Here is a 22,560-nt window from a genome sequence, read left to right as displayed (position 1 = left end):
TGTGTTATTCTGAAGATTTTCAAAGGTTTAAGCAATCTTCAAGCGGGCAGCTTTCTTTTTTTTTTATCTAATCGATGGCGATAAAGAGAGGGCTTGAATTGGATTAGTCATGATGAATCAATTATTGAAATAATCGTCAACTATAAGACTTCTACAGCACTTTATGAAGACACTCAAAGATGCTTTACATGAAATAATTTAGTAATATAGTAATTGATTAATCGTTAACTGCCGTGTGCAGACTCAAAAAAAGGTCACCTGCTGACAAAAACAACATATTCAGAGCAGTAAATAAGCCAAAATTGTACAAAAATATTTATACATTTTGTACTTAAGATAAAAACACCTTTGTTTGCCAATATGTTTTACCCAAAACTAATCAAGTGGCATTTTTTTATATGCACCTAGTTCGTTCAAATTAATTGAACGTTATGTTATTGTGTTTCAGGCAATGAAATGTTTATCTTTGTATTTAAAATAAAGGAATTTAATTATTTATTTATTTCCATCTTCGATCGCATCTTCCATCCATTTATTTCTAATATTGAAAAGGCTTAAGTAGCTTGATGAAAAATCTGTGGCAATTTTGCTTTATCCGATTAATCAACGAATGGTTAGAATGATCGAGTGATCAACCGATTACCAAATTAATCGCTAGTGGCAGCCCTAAATTGGATCTTGGCAGATAACTGCGAAAATGACGTTAAATCCAGGATATTAAAATAAAACAGATCCTTTAAATGCTGAAAATTAAACAAAAACATTTGAATGATGATGTGTGTATCCTTTTCTTATCGGAGTGCTAAAACTGAGCTGCTCGCTGTAGTCAAAGCTCACGGTTTAAAAAGCAACAACGACCTTTTGAATTCACTCCTCAGCACAGGTGTTTCTTATAAAAGTAAAAGAAATGATCTCACAGTATATATCGGCTCACTTCTAATCCACTTTGAGCATCTTCCAGCCCCCACATATCTTGGCTGCGCACTTGGCAGGAACCTTCTGGCAGATTTCCTATTCAACGAATTTCTTTGGAGTATTTTCGGAGAAAAGGCCAAAGCCAACAAAGGAAAAGGTGGATGCAAGTCTGATGGAAGTGTGTTCGCCTTGCCTCGTCGTTTGCTCCAGTGACTGACGACTGGCCGTAGAAACGCAGCATGTTCCGCCTAGAGTTGTGTGGCCATTAAGATGATCACCATCCTAAGAGCGCCATGAACTGAAATAACAAGCTCATCTCTCACAGAGAGAGAGAGAAAATGAAACCAAGCAAGGCCTGCAGAGAAAGAACAAACCACTGACACTTTCATTTCCTACGAACATTCAGTCTCACACATCGGGGGATGTGTTTGGATCTATATTAGGAGCAGAACTTTTTCCAAAACGCAAGAAGCATTCGAATTACAGTCAGTGCTACCAGCAACAATTAGTGATTCATAACCCGGCTTGTGGCGAGCTCAAGTCTGGCTGCATTTGTCCAGTTTCTACAAAGACAGAGGCGGTGTTGGCTGGGGCCCAGCTGACCACATGGCTAAGCCCTGTCCACTGAGACAAAAGGAATTTCTAAATCTTCACATGCTCGCCGCCCGCATGAAAAACTAATTGTTCTCCTTTTGAGGTTTACACAAGAGAACACCGTTAAGAGTATCTGAAATAAAATTTAAAAAAATAATAATCATCTTACAGCCTGAAGGTATGTCAGGGGAGCACAGGAACATATTTCAAACAAGCTCCACTGCCGTTCCTAATTAAAGTAAAGGGAATAAGCCTGCTCACACACGTGAGAGATCACAGGAAAGGCTCTTATGTCTCCACTTGGTTTCATCTGTTCGCCTGTCCTCTCACACCTTAATCCGAGGAGAAAGACTCAAAGTGCGTTTCTGACAGACAAAGAGAACAAGGTTTCTAAGAGCCTAAAAAGGAAGCACAATTTCCTTTAATTCACTAAACAAAGTCATTTTTTGTAATAGAGAAATCAAAGTGAAAGTTAGACAGAGTATTTTGATACAAGATAATATTCATTTTTAAATACAGCAATAATTAGAACTGAAACTCATGTTTTATTATTTTACATCCACTGTTCTCAAAGCGGTGGTACCTGTTAACTCAATGATTTGCAAGGTAAATGTAACAGAGAATAAAAATAAGTTTGTGACTCCATACTCATTTTTCTCTATAAATGAGACTTTGTTCTAAGAATGATATCACATTAACCGTATTCTAGTTGCTGATCAGAAAAACGCACTGATTCCAGTCAGTGGCCTGGCTAAAGCTACAATGTTCTGAACTTTCAAAAACTAGACACTTGTTTACTAAGAAGCTGTGCTGCTCTATGTGGGGGATTTCATTAAATACAAATTATTGGGAACGTAAGCATAATTTAACCCTCACTTCAGCTATCAATAGGAAGACTATTTTGAAAACTGCATTTCTTTGCAGTTTATGGTCGGATATAAATTGGAAGGTGTTCTATTTTTATTTTGTGCACAACATGCAAACCTAAATTAAAGTCCATATCGTGTTGAACTATTAAGAAATGTTGGTAAAAATGCTATAAATTATATATATATATATATATATATATATATATATATATATATATATATATATATATATATATATATATATATATACATATATATATATATATATATATATATATATATATATATATATATATATATATATATATATATATATATATATGTGTGTGTGTGTGTGGGATAAAACCGATCAAGCAACTATTTCCCTTCCCATCTTTATAGACTCTTAATTGGGACACAAAAGTAACTATGTTCTCTCGATAAAACATCATCAGAAGCGGTTGTCATGGCTTTTAGGGCTCATGCGGAAATAAATAAATAAACCGCGGTGATATCTTACAGGTGTCCGTTTTTCGCTTCCGGCTACAGGAGACAAACCTAGCACACAGATTTCTGAAGCCCTACAGAAACTGTGGGTCCATTTTTTTCTCACTCGTGTTTCTATTAGCCAGCGTTAAGCTTCGGTGCGGTTTGAAAGGCAGCGGTGAAGAAGGAGGAGGGAGAGGAGGGGGCACCCACCACGAGAGTCTGCCCGCTCGGCTGGCTCCTCCCGCGGTCAGCCTGCCTTCACTCCGCCGCAGGAACAACCGTTATCTCGCATCACTACGTCTCTGCCGCCAGCGCGGCCCCGCAGCCTCGCGCTAAATAGTTAACTGCTCCAGCTACGAAACCGCAAACATACATATTTGATTAACCAAACTTGACGAAAGTTTTTTTTTTTTTCTCTTTTATTTCTGTCTGAACCTTTTGAGTCAGGACACACACACACACACACACACACACACGCCTACACACACACACACACACACACACACACACACACACACACACACACACACACACACACACACGTGAACCCCAGCGCGCGCGCTAACAAAACGTGCAACTTAATCAAGCTGACGTGAAACGCTAGGTTGATTTTACGACAGCTCCGCTATGTTAATGTGTTTTTTAAAAAAGCGATATACTGATGTAAACAGCGGTAAATGCGACGCAGTCTATTGGGAAACAACAGGAGGACGAAGCAAAAAGTTGTGAAAAAATGCGACTATCCTCTCTTTACATTTCGGTTAACATTTTCTAAATAGTTCACATGTGCTTGGGGTCAAATATAGCGGGTTCACTTTTGAGTTTAACGGTAGTTGCGTCCAACTAGTTAGTTGTGAGTCCCGGTCCGTTTTCCATACAACGCGGAGGCAGAAACGGTGATAAAAAACTGATGCAGGAGTTGACTGGCCACGACGGCCACGTCCCAAACAAAGCCACGGGGCCGAAACAGCAGCTGCTGTGGGTCGCTTTTTTTGTACTTACAGTGAGTTGAGAGGAGAGTCAGGAGGCAAGCCAGACGTGTTTTCGCCATCTTGGTGTCGATGCAATGCTCGGTGCGGCTGGCCGTACATGCGCAAAGTAGCCTCAACAGCTTTGGTGAGGATAGAGAGACCTAGAGGGGAAACTACCGGAGGGAGAGAGAGAGAGAGAGGCAGAGAGGGGCGGGGGAGCTATTATATGGGGTTTCCATGGCTACCGAAAGCATCACTCACACAGACAGGAATTTATAGTTGACACGATGAGGAAAGCTTTTACTACTGTGTCCTTACACTGCTGTTGGCAGGCACCAGCTGGGAACCCAGATATGAATCCACCAGCTTCAAGACTTTTATTGATGTGGGAGGGAATTGAGATTTGAAAAAAAAAAAAATAAAGATATATATATATATATATATATATATACTGCTCAAAAAAATTAAGGGAACACTTAAACAACACAATATAACTCCAAGTAAATCAAACTTCTGTGAAATCAAACTGTCCACTTAGGAAGCAACACTGATTGACAATCAATTTCACCTGCTGTTGTGCAAATGGAACTTTGTACAGAACAAAGTATTCAATGAGAATATTTCTTTCATTCAGATCTAGGATGTGTTATTTGAGTGTTCCCTTTATTTGTTTGAGCAGTATATATATATATAAAACAAAAAATAGTGTCTTCACATTATTTTTGCTTGAATGAAAAGTAAACGCAAATGCTTTTAGGTGATGCTATAGCTCCTAAAAAGGAATACAAATATAAATTACTGCTCTAATGATCAGCCAAGGCTATTTTATGCTACAGGAAAAATATTTAATGAGATCAAACCTGAACTTAGTACTCTGCTGCTGTGACCAAAAGTGCCCTCTAAAAACTGATGGGTCAGACTAGTCTGCATCCTAAGCAAAAATATAAGAAGAAAAAAAAGTAATGATGCAGAATAATAATAATAATGTTATTATCAGTGGGTTGAAATGCTTGTTGTCCATTTAAGATGACATTACCCTTTTACTTGCTGAGTAGTATGTAAGCATCATCTATTGAAATAATGGTGACACCATAATTTATTCTTGACAAGTGTACATCTACTAATGCTGTGATCAATCAAACATAGCACAGAGAACATTAATCCTCAATAATAAAAAAAAAGAGGAACATGTCTGAAAACTATATTCTGGCATTTTTAGCAATAGTGCCATGAGCAGCAATTTTGCCACTGAGTTTCACTTGTTGAACTTTATAAAGCTGTCTGAACAAGCAACGATATTTCTGAGAAGTACCTCTCATGCTTATTAAACACACCCATTAAAATGATACTCTATTAAAGTTAAATCAGAACTCCTCAACACAAAATTCAGCATGAGATAAATGACATGTAAGAGATCCAACAGAGATCATATGCATTCATCTAAAATTATACATTAACCAATAATCTGAAATGTAACACATGGTTTAATACTACATAGCTAAGGGTCTTGCACAAGTACCACCAGTGCAACGTTAGGAGTGCAACAAATAGACCTTCATTTATTTTTACTCACTGTAAATCATTTCTCTGTCATAAACTGAGGAAATGCTGCCTTGACATGGCACTGCAGTCATGTCAGCCCAGGACTCTCTTACCTTGTTCACATTGAAAGAACAAGCTCTGTCTTGTTAAGTCCTTTCACATCACACTGGATACAGTCCTTGGGTTATGCCAAAATGCATTGCTTGCATCAAGCTATTTTTTTTTCCATGTACTGAGCTCTGCTATAACTCTGCCAGGTCAGAAAAATTCTCCCAAACAAGTAAACAAGCTCTTATGAGACAAAATAAGCTTATTTATGACTTTATGCTACTGTATTGCGTAGAGATGTCCCATTATCCGTCAGTGGATGTGCACTTTGGGTGAATTCTGTTTGCGTAAAAGTCAGTGGAGACAGTTGTTTACCCTCACAGAATACTTAATTAGTGCAGCAATTCTATCTAAATATAGGTATATCATGTCTATATTCTGCTTGGGTGCCTGTGAATTGCATTACATAACCTGTGCATATGTTTAATTTAAGCTGTACACTAATGTAAGCCAGGTGAAGTTATCACAAATTCTTTCTAGGTGAGAAAGATTGTGTGATGCTAGAATCCTGAAGTGGCCGTTTTTCGGTCTCGTTGCAGCCTCTTCTATGAACAAGTAAATGTTTAGGGTGACCGTGGCTCAGTGGGAGGAGTAGCTGTGTTGAAGTATTTGAAGTTGAGGGTCTGAATCCAGCTTCCAACTCCTGGGCAAGACACTTAGCTCCTACTTTCTGATTTGTGTGCTGGTGTATAACTACTAGAGATGCACCGGCACGATATTGAAATCTGCATCAGTCCCGAAATGAAAAAAAATAAAATAAAATAGATTGGTTAGCGGCGGCAACCCATAAGGGCAGATCTATTCACTCTATTTCTGTGCAATGTCATGCTTTCTTAATTATTTTACATTATATTTAGAATTCCTAATTGCACTTTCCGAACTATTTGAAAGAAGGTTCAAATAGTTCGGAATAGTTCAAATAGTTTTTCCTTGTTTGACCAAGGAAAAAATGGTCAGTTTCAGTTTTCTTATTATTGTTTTATTGGCTGTTATTCTCCTGATTACATGGACTCAACAAATTAAAGTCAAGTGGGCTTTTTAAAAAAAAATCATGTTTAACCAAGCTTATGAAGCTGTTGATGTAGTTAATTGTGCTGTACTGGTGCAGAATCATCAAATAAATTTGTATTTCAGTAATTGATGTCTGTGTTTAAAAAAATAAACAGTTTAAGTCAATTCGGCTTTTTTTGTAACCAATACAAAAAGTTGTATTAAAGGCAAATCTGGATAAGTATCAGAAGTTTAAAAAGTCAATCCCTTTTAACTACCGATGTGTTTGTGAGTGGCTATTTACCATTTAGTATTTCAGACAGAGGTCACTGAAAAATGATTGAATTCTTTCACCTTTCATTTATAGATTTTATTAAAATATATATTTTTTTGTTGCTGCTGCACAGTGGCACAGTTGGTAGCACTGTTGCCTTGCAGCAAGAAGGTCCTGGGTTCGATTCCCGGCCGGGGTCTTTCTGCATGGAGTTTGCATGTTCTCCCTGTGCATGCATGGGTTCTCTCCGGGTACTCCGGCTTCCTCCCACAGTCCAAAAACATGACTGTTAGGTTAATTGGTCTATCTAAATTCTCCCTAGGGGTGAGTGTGTGTGTGTGAATGGTTGTTTGTCCTGTATGTCTTTGTGTTGCCCTGCAACAGACTGGCGACCTGTCCAGGGTGTACCCCGCCTCTCGCCTGGAACATAGCTGGAGATAGACACCAGCAACCCTCCCGACCCCATTAGGGACAAGGGTGAACAGAAAATGGATGGATGGATGGATGGATATTTTTTTGTGACTGGCAAAAACATAATTTTTCCTGTTTGAAATTATGAAACATTTGTCACTGGAAAGCCGATGTCTCCGTACCCTGTATGAAAAAACACAACCTTTTTTTCCCTCTCTGCCTGACATTAAACAACGACAACCCTTTTCTGTTCGTGGTCAGTTAGGATTACAAAAATGATTTTTTTTTTCTTTTGCTAAATGTCAGAATAATGACAATTTTGGAGAATTTAACCCTAATAGCTGAAGGTTTACAAGTATTTCCATTGTTGTAGTAGAAGTGACTTTTAAACTATAACTTAGTTTAACAATTCCTGGCGCCTTGCTCACACACACCTTTTTAGCTCACTCTACATTTTATTGAACTGAGATCAATAAAATGCTGAATTATCAAACAAATTTGTATTTCAGTAATTTATGTCTGTGTTTAAAAAGATAAACTGTTTAAGTCAATTCGGTCAATCATAAATCAACTTTATGATTGACTTTTGATGCATATTTTGACGTTGATATGGATGGTTGTTCATTTGGAAGACCCACTGTGCCCGAGTTTTAACTTCCTTTCATTCTTCAACAAAGAACCATCAAAATTGTTGATAAAATTAATTAATCACAGAGAAACAACAAACAAGTTCTTTTGCTATATTCAAATTTAAGAACAGGTAAGTCTTAGGATTTGACAGATTTTCAAGCACCCAAAATATGTGGAGAGTAAATTTGACTTTACAAGTGGAAGTTCAATTTATCCACAGCAGGACCTTTTTTGTGTGTGTAATAAAGATAATGTTTCACAGAGGAACACCGTGGAAGCTCAGGCGTTATGCACTAAATCATCCAGGTTTATCAGTTATTTGATTTAAAAGTTTAATGTTGTATGTGTTACCTTGTAATTCGTAAAGCCAATTTATATTTGCCTTTAATACAACTTTTTAAATATTACAACGCAGCATCCTAAACACAGAGCACCAAATGTACGTTTGAATGCCACAGTTCATGTTTACTTTATCTCGTGAGCATATTTATGGCTGAACATTTGAAGGGAATCTTCCTGGAGTCTCCTGAAGATCTATCAGGGGAGGAAACACACTGAAGTCAGAAAAAGCAGCAAGATCCTCGGATTCGCTCATCAAAAACCCGTTTCTGACTTCTTCGCAGCCTCTACGACAGCAACGCTTTGTGCCGCAGAACATCTCAGCTGTCAGCGTTCCACCCAGACACACAGACCCGGTTCAACATCTTTCTCTGTGAGGGTGAGTCTACTCTGTAACAACCTGGTTAGAAAGAAACAAAACAACAACAACAACTGTGCATGACTGTAGAAGTGTTTTACTCCCCTTTCCTCTTGTCAGGGAAAACAGAATTAGACCAAAGGGCTTTTATGTACTCTGCTCCCACAGCCGATGGGGGGAAAACACACAACCAAAAGAGCACAGTTTCTCTGCATGAGGTTAAAATGATTACAGAGCATGTCAGGGCAGATTCTCTGAGAAACAAATTATTCTTTTTGTTGCAGTGGATGTGTCGCTGGCCTTGTACTGCTTGCTTAATCACCTGCCACTTAGCCTTCTACCTGCAGTTGACTCTAACATACGACCTCCTTTTGGTGTCTCATAAAAACCATTGTCACATTTCAAACATTACATTTGGCCGTGGAGATGGAATGGTTGCTTATCAAAGCTCACCTATGATTTGTGTATTTCTTGCCCATGCAGTCAGACGTGGATCTGCCAACCAGATGGTAATACCTAATGGCATCCCAATGGACCTCTTATTGCTGTCATGCCAAGTTAATCCTGCCCTACAAACAAAACATGGCAGCAGCTTCAGCTTTACTCAAAGCGGCAGTTTTTGTCATGAAAAAGCCAAAGGTTCTTTTCTTAGAAAATTGGCAGACGATTACATTATGATCAATCAAATAAAGTATTTTTTGCTCCAACAATGTGCACACTCGACAGTCAGCCGACACGTGAACGACATCCTGTCTCCAGTTCAGTCGGAGAGCAGAATTTTGTTCTGGAAACTATATCCGATACAAGCAGATTTGTCTGTGAGACAGGCGGCCCGGGGGCGGGCTTTTGAAAGAGGCCAGAAAGGCAAACAGGTAACAAAATAAAAGGGACACAAAAGGGTAACAAAGAAACTGGAAACGCACGTGATGCGGACCAGTGTGCGCAGGAGAGGAGCACAGACAAAGCGATAGCTGACAAGGCCGGAAGCCGGCCCGTATGTGCAGAGGATGAAGAGCCGTACGTGAAATGACAGGTGAAAGAGGAAAACGCTGGAAGAGCAGCGAAAGAGGAAAATGAAAACTAAAGACACAGCAATGATCAGGACAACAGAGATGCTGCAAACTGTTCAGGTTGGCAGCCGATATTATTGTTGCTCCTCAAATCGGATTTTTTAAGAATATTTTCACTATTGAGATCCGCCCCTTATTTCGACAGCAGATCAACAGTTTTCCTGTTGCGGTGAATTGTTTCTCTGCCGTTACGCATTCAGCAGCACGTTCACAAGATCGACTGACAGCGCCAAGATCCTCCTTCTGGCTTTGATAGGTTGTCTCTGACCGGAAGAGATGCATTGAGGAGGTTGATGTTTTCACAGATTTTCTGACTCGACATGCAAAAACACACTTTCTATATACTGCAGCTTTAAAGTTAAATGAAGAAAATGTCTTCACATTGATGTCATTTGGCAGAATGCAGATGAAAACCGCTTGAAGTGTTTATTTTTGTGTCTAGAGGTCCTTTTTCTGACTGGAACAAACATAACTCTATTAGCGTCTGCAGGATATTCTACAGAGCTAAGGAGACAGAGAGTGTCTTCATGTTCTCCATGTCAGCGCGTTTATTCCAGCTGTTACATGACAGACAGAAAGCCCTGTAGAGGACAGTGAGAGGAGCTGAAGGGGTCATCAGGATGACCTTGCTCTCTGCCCGGGATCTGTGTCGGAGCGGCTGCACGAACAGAGCTCTGAACATTGCTAGAGACTCTTCTCCTGCTCTCCATGAACTTTTCAGCTAAACGACACCGCAGGGTTAAAAGCAGAACTACCAGACAGCCACTCTGCTTTCTGCCTGAAGCTGTTAACAGAGCAGAGCTGCTGTTGAGACGATGCACTTCATGCTGTTACACTCCCTTTAAGTATTTAAAATAAATAAATAAATAAATAAAATAAATCTGCTGGCAATTTTCACATTAATCTGTTTCTCCTTTTGTCTGCTTGTAATTAGTTATCCGGAGAAATGTGAATAAATGAATTTGTTTTGATTGTACAAAGTAAATCTTTGTAGGAATATTTTTCTCTGTGGCAAGAACAAACGAGGCAAAACGTAACTTCTTTTTTTGTACTGACTATAATACTGTAACAGTAGAGCGATTTATTAAAACAGCATCTGTAAAAATAAGTGTGTGCATATGCCTTGGAAATGTTTTATTTTTATTCTACTTTTTTCAGAAATGTGTCAATAAAAATTATCATTGACGTCGAGTCCATTGTTGCACCTGCTGTCATCTCTGAGAGTGGAGAACCCTCGCACAAGCGGCCTAGAAGAAGGCCTGCTGCTCATGAGGCCCAACCACCTCAACTTACTCCACTTGATCGTCAATCGACTCCTCCTGATGCAAATTGATTTTGAGCAGAATCAATTTATCCCAGAACAAGCTACTTTCAGCCTCGTCTATCCTGGATCGGATTATTTTATTCAAGATGGACCATGTTATTTGTGGGTAGAATTTTGAGGAAAGAGATTAATTTAATACAATTTGGAATAAGTCTGTAACGTAAGATGTGGAAAAAGTGAAGCATTGTGAATACTTTCCAGAAGCATTGTGTGTTTTGGCCCTTCTCTTTCCTCCTACAACAGACACAGCCGCCAATCCCTCTATCCCAAGTCCTTCCAATGACGGCATCACTCGGGAACAAGACACCTAGAAGCTGGAATGACTGACTCCCTGTGCAAATGGAGTCTCCATCTTTTCCAATTAAGAGCAATGTCCTCAGAGTTAGAGGTGCTGACTCATAACATGGTTACTTCACACTAGGCAGCAAAAATACTCAAGCACATGCTGAAAGAAAGCGAAGAGCAAAAATTAAACCATAAGATTCCCAAACCAGAAAATCTTGTTCTGCAGAGACAGAGAGAGAGAGAGAGAGAAAGGGGGAGAGAAGCTAGAAGATTATAAAGAAACAAGAAGCTAATAAAGAAGCTAGAAGTTAAAAAGAAACTCGCTAATAACGAAGTTAGACACTAGTAAAGAAGGTAGAAGCTAATAAATGATTTGCTATCTGATGCAAATGATTTATTAGCTTCTACTAATAAATGTACCTTTTCAAGAGGTAAATTTGATACAAAACAACACTGCACATTATCACAAAAAAACATTGTAATATATATATATATATATATATATATATATATATATATATACAGTATATAACAAAACTATCTCCAAATGTGTAACTGTCTGAAATGTTGCAGATTTTAAAACTCTTTTTAAGGAATGATGAGTAACCTAATATCTTGAAGTCCTTAGTATTTGCACCTTGTCGAGAAGAGGTGGGATGGGACGGTTAAAGCTGTGTCAGATCAGATTAGGCAGTGAAGGAGTGAACACAGGAGAACGTGCCATGAGAGCACTTTTTTTCTAAAATCTGCAATGGATGCATGCTATTTGGAAGCACACACTAAACTGGGATATGGGTTTGGTTAGTGTAAACAAGGCATGGCTAGCAAAGGATCTATGGAAAGGAAGTCTAATTTAGAGTCTAGTTGCTGGAATCTACTTGTACTGTCAGGATCTGTGTTCTTCTGTGTTTATTTAGAGTTTTCTGTGTCTCCGTGTTGTCCTGTTCTCCCCTTGATCATTCCCAGGTGTGTCTCGTTTCTGTGATTACCCTCTGTGTATTTAATGCCACCTGTGTGTCTGCATCCTCGTCGGGTCCTTGTCTTGCAGTCGTTTGTGCGTGTCGTATGCACCAGTCTGTCTTGCTGTCCCTTCGTTTAGCCTGTTGCTACCGACGTTGAGCCCTGGCTTCCGCTCAGTCGTGCTGCCTGGTTTTGTGGACTATTTTCATCATTAAAAGATCATTTTCTCACATCTACCTGGGTCATCTGCGTCTGCCTCACCACCTCAACACCACCATTTCATGACATGTAAACGAGCTGACATTTCTGTACAGCCACACTAATCCTTTTATAAAATTGGAAGCTTGGAGAGAAATTATTTTTGATGATAATCACTAAAATAAAAAACCCTGTCCCTGCCGGAATAATCATGTTGTAAAAGCTGCTGTAGAATAAAAGACAGATACAAGTATACATTATTGCACATGTACTACTTACACTTCAGTTATTTCCATTGAACAATTATGCCATATCCCAAAGTGTACACAGCTACAACACGGCTAAATTATGCACTAAATGCATCAAGCTTTCTAGTGAGATGTGGGATAAAATGGAACCGAGCCACATCCACCTGCCAACACACACACACACACACACACACACATCCATATGCACTACATTGCATCTTTTGTTTTCATTGTGTTCCTTGTATCTTTTAAATAATAGAAAAGCCAAGAGACTAGCCGAAGTCTCAGATTTACTTTCAGGACTTGGATACAACGCTCACACTTTCTTCATTCGATCAAAACTTGAGCTGCTGGCACCGAGCCGGCATTGTACGCTCCGATGTTTTCCTTTTCTTTTTTCATGTTAGTATTTCAAGCTCACTCCTTTCCTGCTGTTCTCGAGCAACGCACTCGTGAGCGGAGGGAACCATCTCGTCTGTTACGCCAACCGGGAACTGAAAGTTATGCTTTTCTTTTGTCAAATTAGAAAGTATGATGTTAAAAAAACTTCTCCTATCAGAAGTTATATTTATCTTATACATTCACCTTAAAAATGAAGCATAATTTGGGATGTGCTGGGGTGGCGCAGGGGTTAAGCACAACCTATATACGGGAGGCCTTAGTCCTTGACACGACTGTCCCAGGTTCTATTCCCGGCCTGGCGATCTTTGCCGCATGTCTTTCCCTTCTCTCATTACCCACTTTCCTGTCAATTAACTATCAAATAAAGGCCTCTAGAGCCAATAAAACCTTTTAAAAATGAAGTATAATTTGTGTTAATAGTGTGTGTATCAGTGTGTTTTGTTGGACTCATTTGTGGGAAACCAACTCAAAGCAGCGGATTGTTGTCAAACTGAAGAAAAAGGATTCATGTTTTTAATTTTAATATAAAATATTTTATTTTAAAAAGAGGTGTGAATATGTAGTCACATCTAATTTATTGAAGAATGTCAAGAGGAAAGCCATTATTGAGAGAAAGCCACAAGAAGTTAGTGCAGTTAGTGCACTAGGCAAATAGGTTCAGAAAAACTCAACATTTTGTGCGTGTGTAAGAAAAATAACATCACTTCAGAATGGCATTCACTTAACCAAGACTGAAAGTACGAATATTACTTTCCTCAGTTTAGTTGGCATTATTTTCCCAGAATCCCCTGTTCCTCACATGAATGATTGGTCAGTTTGAAAGCAGATCATTTTGGACATTCCGGTTACTGTAGTGAGATTCATGTGTTCGCTTACTATTAAGTAACGCTCTGTTAATGTAAAACATATGACTGGTTTGCTTATACAACAGATGACCCACTGAATGTGATACTTCATAACTTCCTACTGCCGTCTCTGACCAACCTGAGCAGAAAACAGAAGAGCTGCTTGCCTCTGTTTAGCTTGGCGTGACCTTGAGGCGCTGCGGCCCCTGCAAACGCTCCAAACTGTGACTCTGTGGTGTCCTCATTTGAGCTAAAGCCAGACACGTGTTCCACCAGACCGAGCCTTCTGCTGCTCTCTCACCCCGGGCAAGCCATTTGTTTCTCCTCTCACACGAGCTCCTATCTTACATCTCTGCTTGGACGTTCCCACACTGGTCAAATTCAACACCGCAATATTTTGACTGCGAGCCACAGCTCAGATGTTCGGCTTTTCAGATACCAGATGTACACGTTGGACTCTGTTGCAGGAAAGAGGAGTGAAATTCCCCCTCCGCTTGCTCAGAAATGTTAGTCAGAGGTAAACATTTATATTTTCAGGTCAGGGAATTTAGCTCTACCGTCAGGGCTGCGGCCAGTGGGCCTGTCTCACTCGTGTTTTGGAAGTTTTGACTGTTCTGTGACGTAGGTGAAAGACAACAGAACTTTTATTCAACTCAATGGAAACGTTTTCAAACCCCCTGAAAGTTCCACCTTCTGTCACATTGACGTGATTAAGATCTGTTTTGGTCTTAGTAGACATTTTCTTTTTCTCTTTTTCAGAATCAGTTAAATTTTCAAGATCAGTCCGCTACAATATTATCATTTTTTTACAGGACGTGAGGATGAAACTCCTAGTTGCATTTAAATGCAACCAATGAAGATTTTTGTGTTAGAAATGTCCACAGCGCTACTTGTGCCATCACTGCTGAGGATGAGGAAAAAAAGAAAGAACACCATCTATGAACGCAGACACGTAGTCCAAACCTGCCGTTATGCAGTTTGCTCATTCAAAAATACAAATAGTATGTCTGCAAATCAGATTGATAAACCCCCCAAAACAAAACACTATAAAAATAAGGTAAAAGCAACATCTTTCAGAAGTGGTGTAAAAGTGTGACACAATCGAACTTCAACGTGTTTAATTGGGATTTTATGCTATAGACCAGTGGAAAGACTCCGAGAGTTTCCATCCTGCAACTCTTAGATGTTTTCCTTCTCCAACACGCCTGGATCAAATGAATGGCAACCCTCTGCAGAGGGAAGTCAGCCGTTTTACTCAGATGTGCTTGAGCACTGATGGATGTAGAAGTTGCAGGGTGGTGGCTCTCGTGGACTGGACTTGCGCACTCTGCTATAGATCAACACAAAGAAGTCCATAATTTTGAAGTTGAAGGAAAAGGAAATATGGCTCAGAATCATTTTTGAAGATAAAAATCTGCCAAAAAGTCTTTAGAACCACCTTTAAATCCAGTTACTGCCAGGTCTACCAGCGTTGCACATCTACAAATTCAATAGAATAGAATAGAATAGAATAGAATTACTTTATTCATCCCAGCAGGGAAATTATTTCGCAGTTACAGCATAGAGACAAGACACACAACAACCACCACTGAGTAGCAATTGCAGACAAAATAAAAATAAAATATAACATGCTGTCAATATAAAAAGCAGCTTAGAGCAGTCCTTGCAAAGATTCAAAAAAATGCAGATACAGTATGTATCTGTAAATATATGTACAGCAAGTGTGCCACAGTGCAGTTGTGCAAATTTGGACTGATCAGTGCAGAACAATGATTTAGCTTTTATTGTACAGTGAGATGGCATGTGGCAGGAAGGATTTCCTGTATCTGTCCCTACGACAGCGGAGCTGGAGCAGCCTATGTGAGAAGGTGCTCCGCTGTCTGTCCACTATGTGGTGGAGAGGGTGCTGTTTATTGTCCTTAATAGACAGAACCTTCTTCAGTGTCCTCCTCTCCACCACAGTTTCCAGGGACTCCAGCCTTAGTCCCAGTACAGAGCCAGCTTTCCTGATGATTTTGTCTAGTCTATTAGAGTCGCTGGCTCTGATGCTGCTTCCCCAACACACAGCAGCAAAGAAGATGGCACCGGCAACAACACTGTGATAAAAGGTCTCCAACATCTTGCTGCACACATTGAAGGATCTCAGCTTCCTTAAAAAATAGAGTCTGCTCATCCCCTTCTTGCACACAGCGTCAGTGATAGATGCCCAGTCCAGTCTGTTGCCGATTACAACTCCCAGGTATTTGTAATCCTCCACCTCCTCCACCACTTCCCCTTTGATCTTTAGTGGCCATGAAGATGTCTTCTTCCTTCTGAAATCAATCACCATCTCTCTGGTCTTAATATTTGCCTATTTTGCTTTGTAAGACAAATTGGATTGACTTGATTGAATCAAACATTTTTATAACAACTGATGGTAACAAAGTTGTTTGATTGTGCTATAAAATGACACTATGTGCCTAAAAAATATATAATACTGCCAACTTTAACTACTGCCAACTTTAAGTAAACACCTGATGTTCTCTGTGTTTACTGACCACTTTTAATGCAAAAGAACCGCTGGAGTGAGTTCCTAACACTGTCTGTGGCAGCTGACAGGTGTTGTTGAGCTGGTCATTTTACCAAACTCGGTCACCTTGTTTCTGGTCTTGCAGAAAAAGCTCAGCAGAAATATGGAACCGAAGAGCCCTGCATGTCATCACACCCTGAAGGAGGATGTCTGGTTTGCTCCACACCTTTTAACGTGTCAAATCCATCAAGATGTGATCATTCTAACGCGTTGACTTTTCTGACTGATCCATGCAGCGGCGGAGGGGATTTTATCTAAGAATCCTTTCATCACCTGTACTGCCCCCTTAGTCAGTGCATTAGCCTGGACGTAATGCAGACTGACTGGCTGTGACATAGATAAAGTCAGCTTCCTGGTCTAAATTCCTCAGAGATTAGATGGAGCATACTTTCATTTCATATCATTCTAAAAAATGTTATAATGTGCAAATACACCTTTGACACAACTTCTTCCTGATAAACGCTTTTCAAAAAAATTCAAGACATTAATAACATTTCTTATGTATTCCAGTACAATCTTTAAGCGGCATCATTGTTTACTTAATGCAACCGATTGAAGTTTTGTTTCCACAGAACTGCTTCTGGTCTCTGTAGAACAAAACTTACCATCAATATCCCTGTGCAGGAGCGAACGAATTCCTAACTTTTCTTTTGAATGAAAGATAGATTAAGCAGACTGTCACGTTTTTGGACTGTGAGAGGAAGCTGATTTCTAATGCTTTCAAAACCTTTTAGTTTTTGACCAACAAAATAAAACTGTGGCCCATCACGATCTAGTGGGTAGACGATGGACAGATGGACGGATCGACGGATGGCTTGGTAGATTGATCTTGAGAACTACTCTTTGAGAATCTGATCTTCCATCACTGAAAACATCCGTTTAAAAGAACCCCGATTGCTCTCAAAGCAGCCTCCAGCTCCCCTGGTGTTTTAGATGGTAATGAGTTAATATTTCATCTCAACGCTTCAGGCTGAATTAAAATTTCAACACTGATCTTACAAAATTCCATATCTGGGAAAAAAAAAATGCGTCAACAGATGATATCCTAGTGAGACGGTCTCTTGGTGTACTTAGCCGCAGCAATGCAGCAGCTAAGTCTGGTTTAGCCCCTGCATTGCTGCTAAACCATTTGACTCTAGGACCAGTTCCAGGTAAAGAACAGTCAGCGAATGTGTGTCTGATCATGAAATTATGTCTCTAGAAAATAAATGGCTGCTGCCAAGTTGCGATATTAGGAATGTTCATCAAAACCAAATGGTGGTCTGAATGCAGTCTTGTTTGGCTGTGTGGGCTTTCCCAAACCGAAACAAGGTCATTGTTGCCTGTCTTTCTATGGTTTCTGGGAAAATGTCAGCAAAGGACCAATAAAATACATTCATTGCACATTTAAATCCTCAGCTTTTACAGTTGATGCAGCCAGAACTTTTGAAATTGGTACTGTCCTGCCAAGCAGTGGCAACCGTTTCATGCTGAGCCACAGAATAAGTCAGTCACTTTTTGCATGCAGTCAAGACAATCCCCCAGCTAACCCTTCCTGCATTTATTCAGACTGGAGAAGTAGAAGCAGGAGGAGAAAACATCTGAACTCCAAATAGCAACGCAAGCAGATTCAAACCCTGAGCCCAACCACTGCACTGCTGTTCTCCTCCCACTGCAGATATATAAAATATTTAATGATGTCATAATACTCATTCATCAATTAATTATTTCCCTCTGCCTTTAAAGAGTCTGCAGCGTTCAAGCGGGTGACAAATTAAAGAAAAAAAGAGTAACATTTACTCTAGAAGTCAGGGTAGCTTCTTAAGGGATCAGGGCAGATGGATCTGCCAACATCCTCCTGACAATATTCTTTCATTCTGGTTTATGTTGACGAGATTAGGAAGTTTTGTCAAAGAAGTTGCTGAAAAAAGAAATCATTTGAGAGCTGTTGAGGGTGGAAGGACCAGCATACGATTTGATTTGCGCACAAACTGAGCCGTTCATTAACCATTTCTGCCCTGCATGAATAGAGGCATTATTGCTCTGAGGGCTGCACCCTGACCCCCAAAGAGATGCGTGTACTGTGGGCCTCCGAGCCAGCCGTGGGTGGGTCCTCACCTCAAGCTGCTGTGCAAAATTCCAGGCGTCATGCGTTGCAGCTGAATGTCACGTCTGTTCAGACGTCCACAGCGTCTGATTCTCAAACTTCACAATGGGCCGAAAAAGCGTAGTGCCGTTTTATAGAAAAATGAACTAGCTATGTTACCTTCTGTTGTTCTTAAAATGGTATATATCAAATACAAACTGAAAGAAGTTTGACTTTTAATTTAATTTAGCGCCTTGAAATTGGGCATCTGTCTCTTTAAGACACTCGTGTTCTTTCTGGCACTAACGATGTTTTTACCAGCGTTGCATTGAGAAGTAGCTGGCGTAAAGAGCTCAGCAGATTCACAGTTCCATCAGTTGTTTGCCAATTGCTTGCCGGCTAGTCTGAAGGAGCTGAGTGGGGGAGTCGGAGGGTTGATCTGTGAGGCGGACGCTCGGAAGTGTGGAAACTTAGAAACTTGAAAACTCTGAGGAGGAGCTCCATCCTTAAAGGCGAGGCTCTGTTGCTCCAGCTGTTTTGCCCAGCTGAACGGTTGCCACGGGAGATGAAAGGATTTCTCATACGTGCATGAAAGAATCAAATCAACACTCCAGGTATGTTTTTGATGAGGGAATAACATTATAGCATGATGAAAGCTCAAGAAAGTGAATTTTACATAATACTCCCCCTTTCAGCCATCTTTACCCCGATACCACTAAATAAAAACCAGCGCGGTTCAGCAAAATTTAAAGTCATTGTTGACCCAAGAGCATCTATGCAAAGACCTCACAGGTTTGTTAAAAAACATCACTGAACACAGGGAGTAACTTCTTCATCAATTAGTTATATGCTGATGGTATTGCTAATAGGCTGTTTATTCCTGCTGCTATCACAACTGTTAAGAGGGAACAGCTGTGCTGGATTTTTAGCCTGGGGATGATGAGGTTTCTTGATTTTCAGAAAAACCGGTTGCGCCTGCCAAGGCAGCAGAAGTTATTGTTTCTGTCACAAATGTCTGTTTTGGGTATACTCTGAAGAGTCAGTTGTAAGACAGCATTTTTATTAACATGTTGCATGTAAATGCAACTGAATATAAACTAAATAATGGTTGCATTCCCCCTGGTTAACTGCCACCAGAAAAATAAAAAAAAAATCTGCTTTGTTTCAAGGGCATCTATTTTTCACAGCTGAGTTGCTAACACCTTATTATTCGGGGAAGGGTCGAGGGCCTTATATGTGAATTTATTATCATCATGTTGTTAACAATGGGTCATTATATGCAAAGAACGCATGGTTGTGTCTCATGTTTAATAGAAAATGTTGAATGACTTCAAAAGCTCCCCCAAACTCCCCGGGGAAATAAAATTACACCCTCTAAAGAATTCAGCTATTTTGACTTCAAAGTTAAAATGGAAGGCGTGATTAAACGTGCAGCACACCCATTTTATCTTTTTACTATTTACAAATGTTGCTTGCTAGCATAAAAGAGCAAATAACATGACAGAAACTCTACGCTGAAGTTCAAAGTGAGCATCATGAAGGAGGAGGAAAGAGGTTGTAAGTGATTTTGACTATTCATATTTGCAAAATCTTTCTGATTGGTCCAGAGGCTTTCCAGAAGACTTAGGTCTACTAACTCTGTAGATTTGGACATGGTGTATGTGTTTATGAATCATCAGGCTGCTTCAGTTTCAATCGTCCTTGTTAATTCACTTTTCAATTTGTTTTTTTCATTTATGCTTTTTCATTTACACATCTCTAAATGTGTAAATGCTCGCCTTGCCACTCTGACTGAAGCGGCATACCGTTATTTTTTCCACCACACATGAATATTTAAGGCAATTTTTTGCTCTCAGCAAACACACATCGGTGAAAACTGAAACCTTTTTCTCTCTAGGTGTCTCCCCAGGGAGTGGGGCTGTCAGTTACCCACATAATCTCACTTCCAATAAATTTATTGCTACTCTAGTGGTTCGTTGGGGGATTTTATTGCAGCTAGTATTGAAAATTTTATAGTTTTTCACATTATAGGGAGTCTCTCTGCCCTGCTTGTAATGCGTCATGATGTTTTTAGGTAATTCGACTAAAGATAAACAGAGACACGCTCATAATGCGGCAAAGGGAGCCACTTATGTGAATTTGAACTCCCGAGTCAGCAGACAGAGAGAAAAAAACAACAAAAACCCCCCCCCGTTTAGTTCCTTTGGTGAATGCGTTTGGTTTATTGTACCCTAAAAAGACAACAACAACATCCCAGTAGAAAGCATGAACCACGTTTAAGTGTAAGATGAAGATACTTGCTGACACGGCAACCTTTACTTGGGAACAGGTCAGGGTGAGGTACCTTCCGGACTGCAGAGTAGGAATCTTTGATCCGGACTGGAATTAATGTCAAACGGGGAAAAAATGAAGGCTTTTCTTTCACTGTCAAGTGTCCTGCTTTTCTACCTGGGATCTGGAAATAGCAAAAACACTGAAATGGCAGGTTGAATGTTTAATAAGACTTTACATGGTGAACGTAAATGTCTGTGGCATTAACGTTTACCCCTGTAAACAAACACCTGCGTATTCAGTTCTTGAGTTCACACCTGCTGTCCGTTCTTAGCTGAAATTAAGTTAAGCTCTCTAGGTAGGTTTGTCCTTACGTTTGCTTATTTCAACCCTTCGGCTGGTGCCACAGTTTCCAGACGAGTTACAAAAGATTAAAATCACGTCCCTGTACAAAGGAATCAGTCAGGAGAAGAATACGAGTAAAAGGCACGGCACTACATGTCACTTGAAATTTGACTGTATTCAAAAAAACTATTGGTATTTTGTAAAACCAATAAAGGTTTGACAAAAACTGGACAATCTGCTGTACTGTAGATGTCCAGTTTTTGCAGGGTTTAAGTAGCACGATCGCCTTGAGACACCTCAATAGCCATTTATTACTGCATGTTTCAAGAGTTTAAACACCAAATACACCTTACCATGAATTACTATGTGCAGTAGAAACTGTGTTAGCACTACCACAGAAGCCAAGATAGACAATTTTCCTTATCTCCTCCTAAGAGTACAGGCAATCAGCACAGAGGAAATTGAACAGAACTCCTGGATTGGCTGCTTTGCAAGTGCAAACCAATAATAGTACCAAAGTATTTCCGCTTAACAAGCTGCGTTTTCTATTCAATATTCTAGATGTGCTTTACAAAAACATGTGTGAATTGGTAAATGCTCCACGAATACATTGTCGTTATGTATTCACAGAAATACCGTACATAACGACAGAAAAATCCACAAATGGGTGAAATACTGCACCCCCAGTTAGTGGGGATCCACTGTCTCGTCAGTCTGATTGGAATTTGGAGAAGTCAGGACATACGGAGCTTCTGTCCTCGAAGACATTTGGTTGTAATGTGACGTGGTCTAAATACGTTGGCAAGGCGATGAAGAATCTCAAAAGGGGGTAAAGTGCAAATCTAGTGCTGGTGTCTGTTACGTTGGGTCGTGGTGGCCGGACACGCCGATTAACATGAAGGTTGCTGGTATTTTGAGGTTCCTCATCAGAGCCGGGAACTGCGAAACACTCGGCGCACCAGGGCGGACCTCCAGCCTCCACGAGGTGCCGTGGGAGCCTGACAGTCTGTCGTCAGAGGGACCAAGAGTGAGAGGACTGTTGAAGGATGGAGACGAGGGGATCTAGACGGTGTATTTATATCCCTCATGTCTCACAACTTACAAATTGATAGACAGGCAAACTAAGAGCTTCTGTCACCCAGAATTCTCCATGGCAGCGCCTCACCCTGTGCTCATCTGGGCCCCGAAGGAGAAAAGCAGCAAAAAAACAAAAAAAACAAAACTGATTTGTACTGCAACATGAGGGCATCTTGATTTTTTGTTTTATTTATTTTTGGGGGGGGGGGGGTCAATACTCATCCTTCTTCTATTTCAGTTGCTCCCACCGACAAGTGTGATGACAGGTTTAGTTGGAAAATGAGAATCAACAAAATGTTGACATAAAATTTTGACTAAAGCAGTGGCGCAGTTCTTCTCACAGAACTGAAAGATTACCTGAGACATCCACAGCAAACCTGTGATAAGATCATTCACTGCTTTCATCCAGAAGGCTGGATTATGTCTGTACAA

The 22,560-nt window shown here is 40.0% G+C and overlaps 1 protein-coding gene across 1 annotated transcript in view; it reads right to left on the bottom strand.

Annotated features, from left to right (window-relative positions):
* Positions 1-3,967, bottom strand: part of LOC102217773 (junctional adhesion molecule C-like) — a 44,103-nt gene extending 40,136 nt beyond the window's left edge. Inside the window, exon 1 of the mRNA XM_023342582.1 lies at positions 3,849-3,967. Within this exon, the coding sequence (XP_023198350.1) occupies positions 3,849-3,897 (49 nt within the window). The 5' untranslated portion in view covers positions 3,898-3,967. The remainder of the gene's footprint in view (positions 1-3,848) is intronic.
* Between the last annotated feature and the right edge of the window lie 18,593 nt (positions 3,968-22,560).

This window comes from Xiphophorus maculatus, chromosome 11 (assembly GCF_002775205.1).
Source record: "Xiphophorus maculatus strain JP 163 A chromosome 11, X_maculatus-5.0-male, whole genome shotgun sequence".
Classification (NCBI taxonomy): Eukaryota; Metazoa; Chordata; class Actinopteri; order Cyprinodontiformes; family Poeciliidae; genus Xiphophorus; species Xiphophorus maculatus.
The sequence above is the reverse complement of the archived record's forward strand: the minus strand, read 5'-3'. Positions and strand labels throughout refer to the sequence as shown.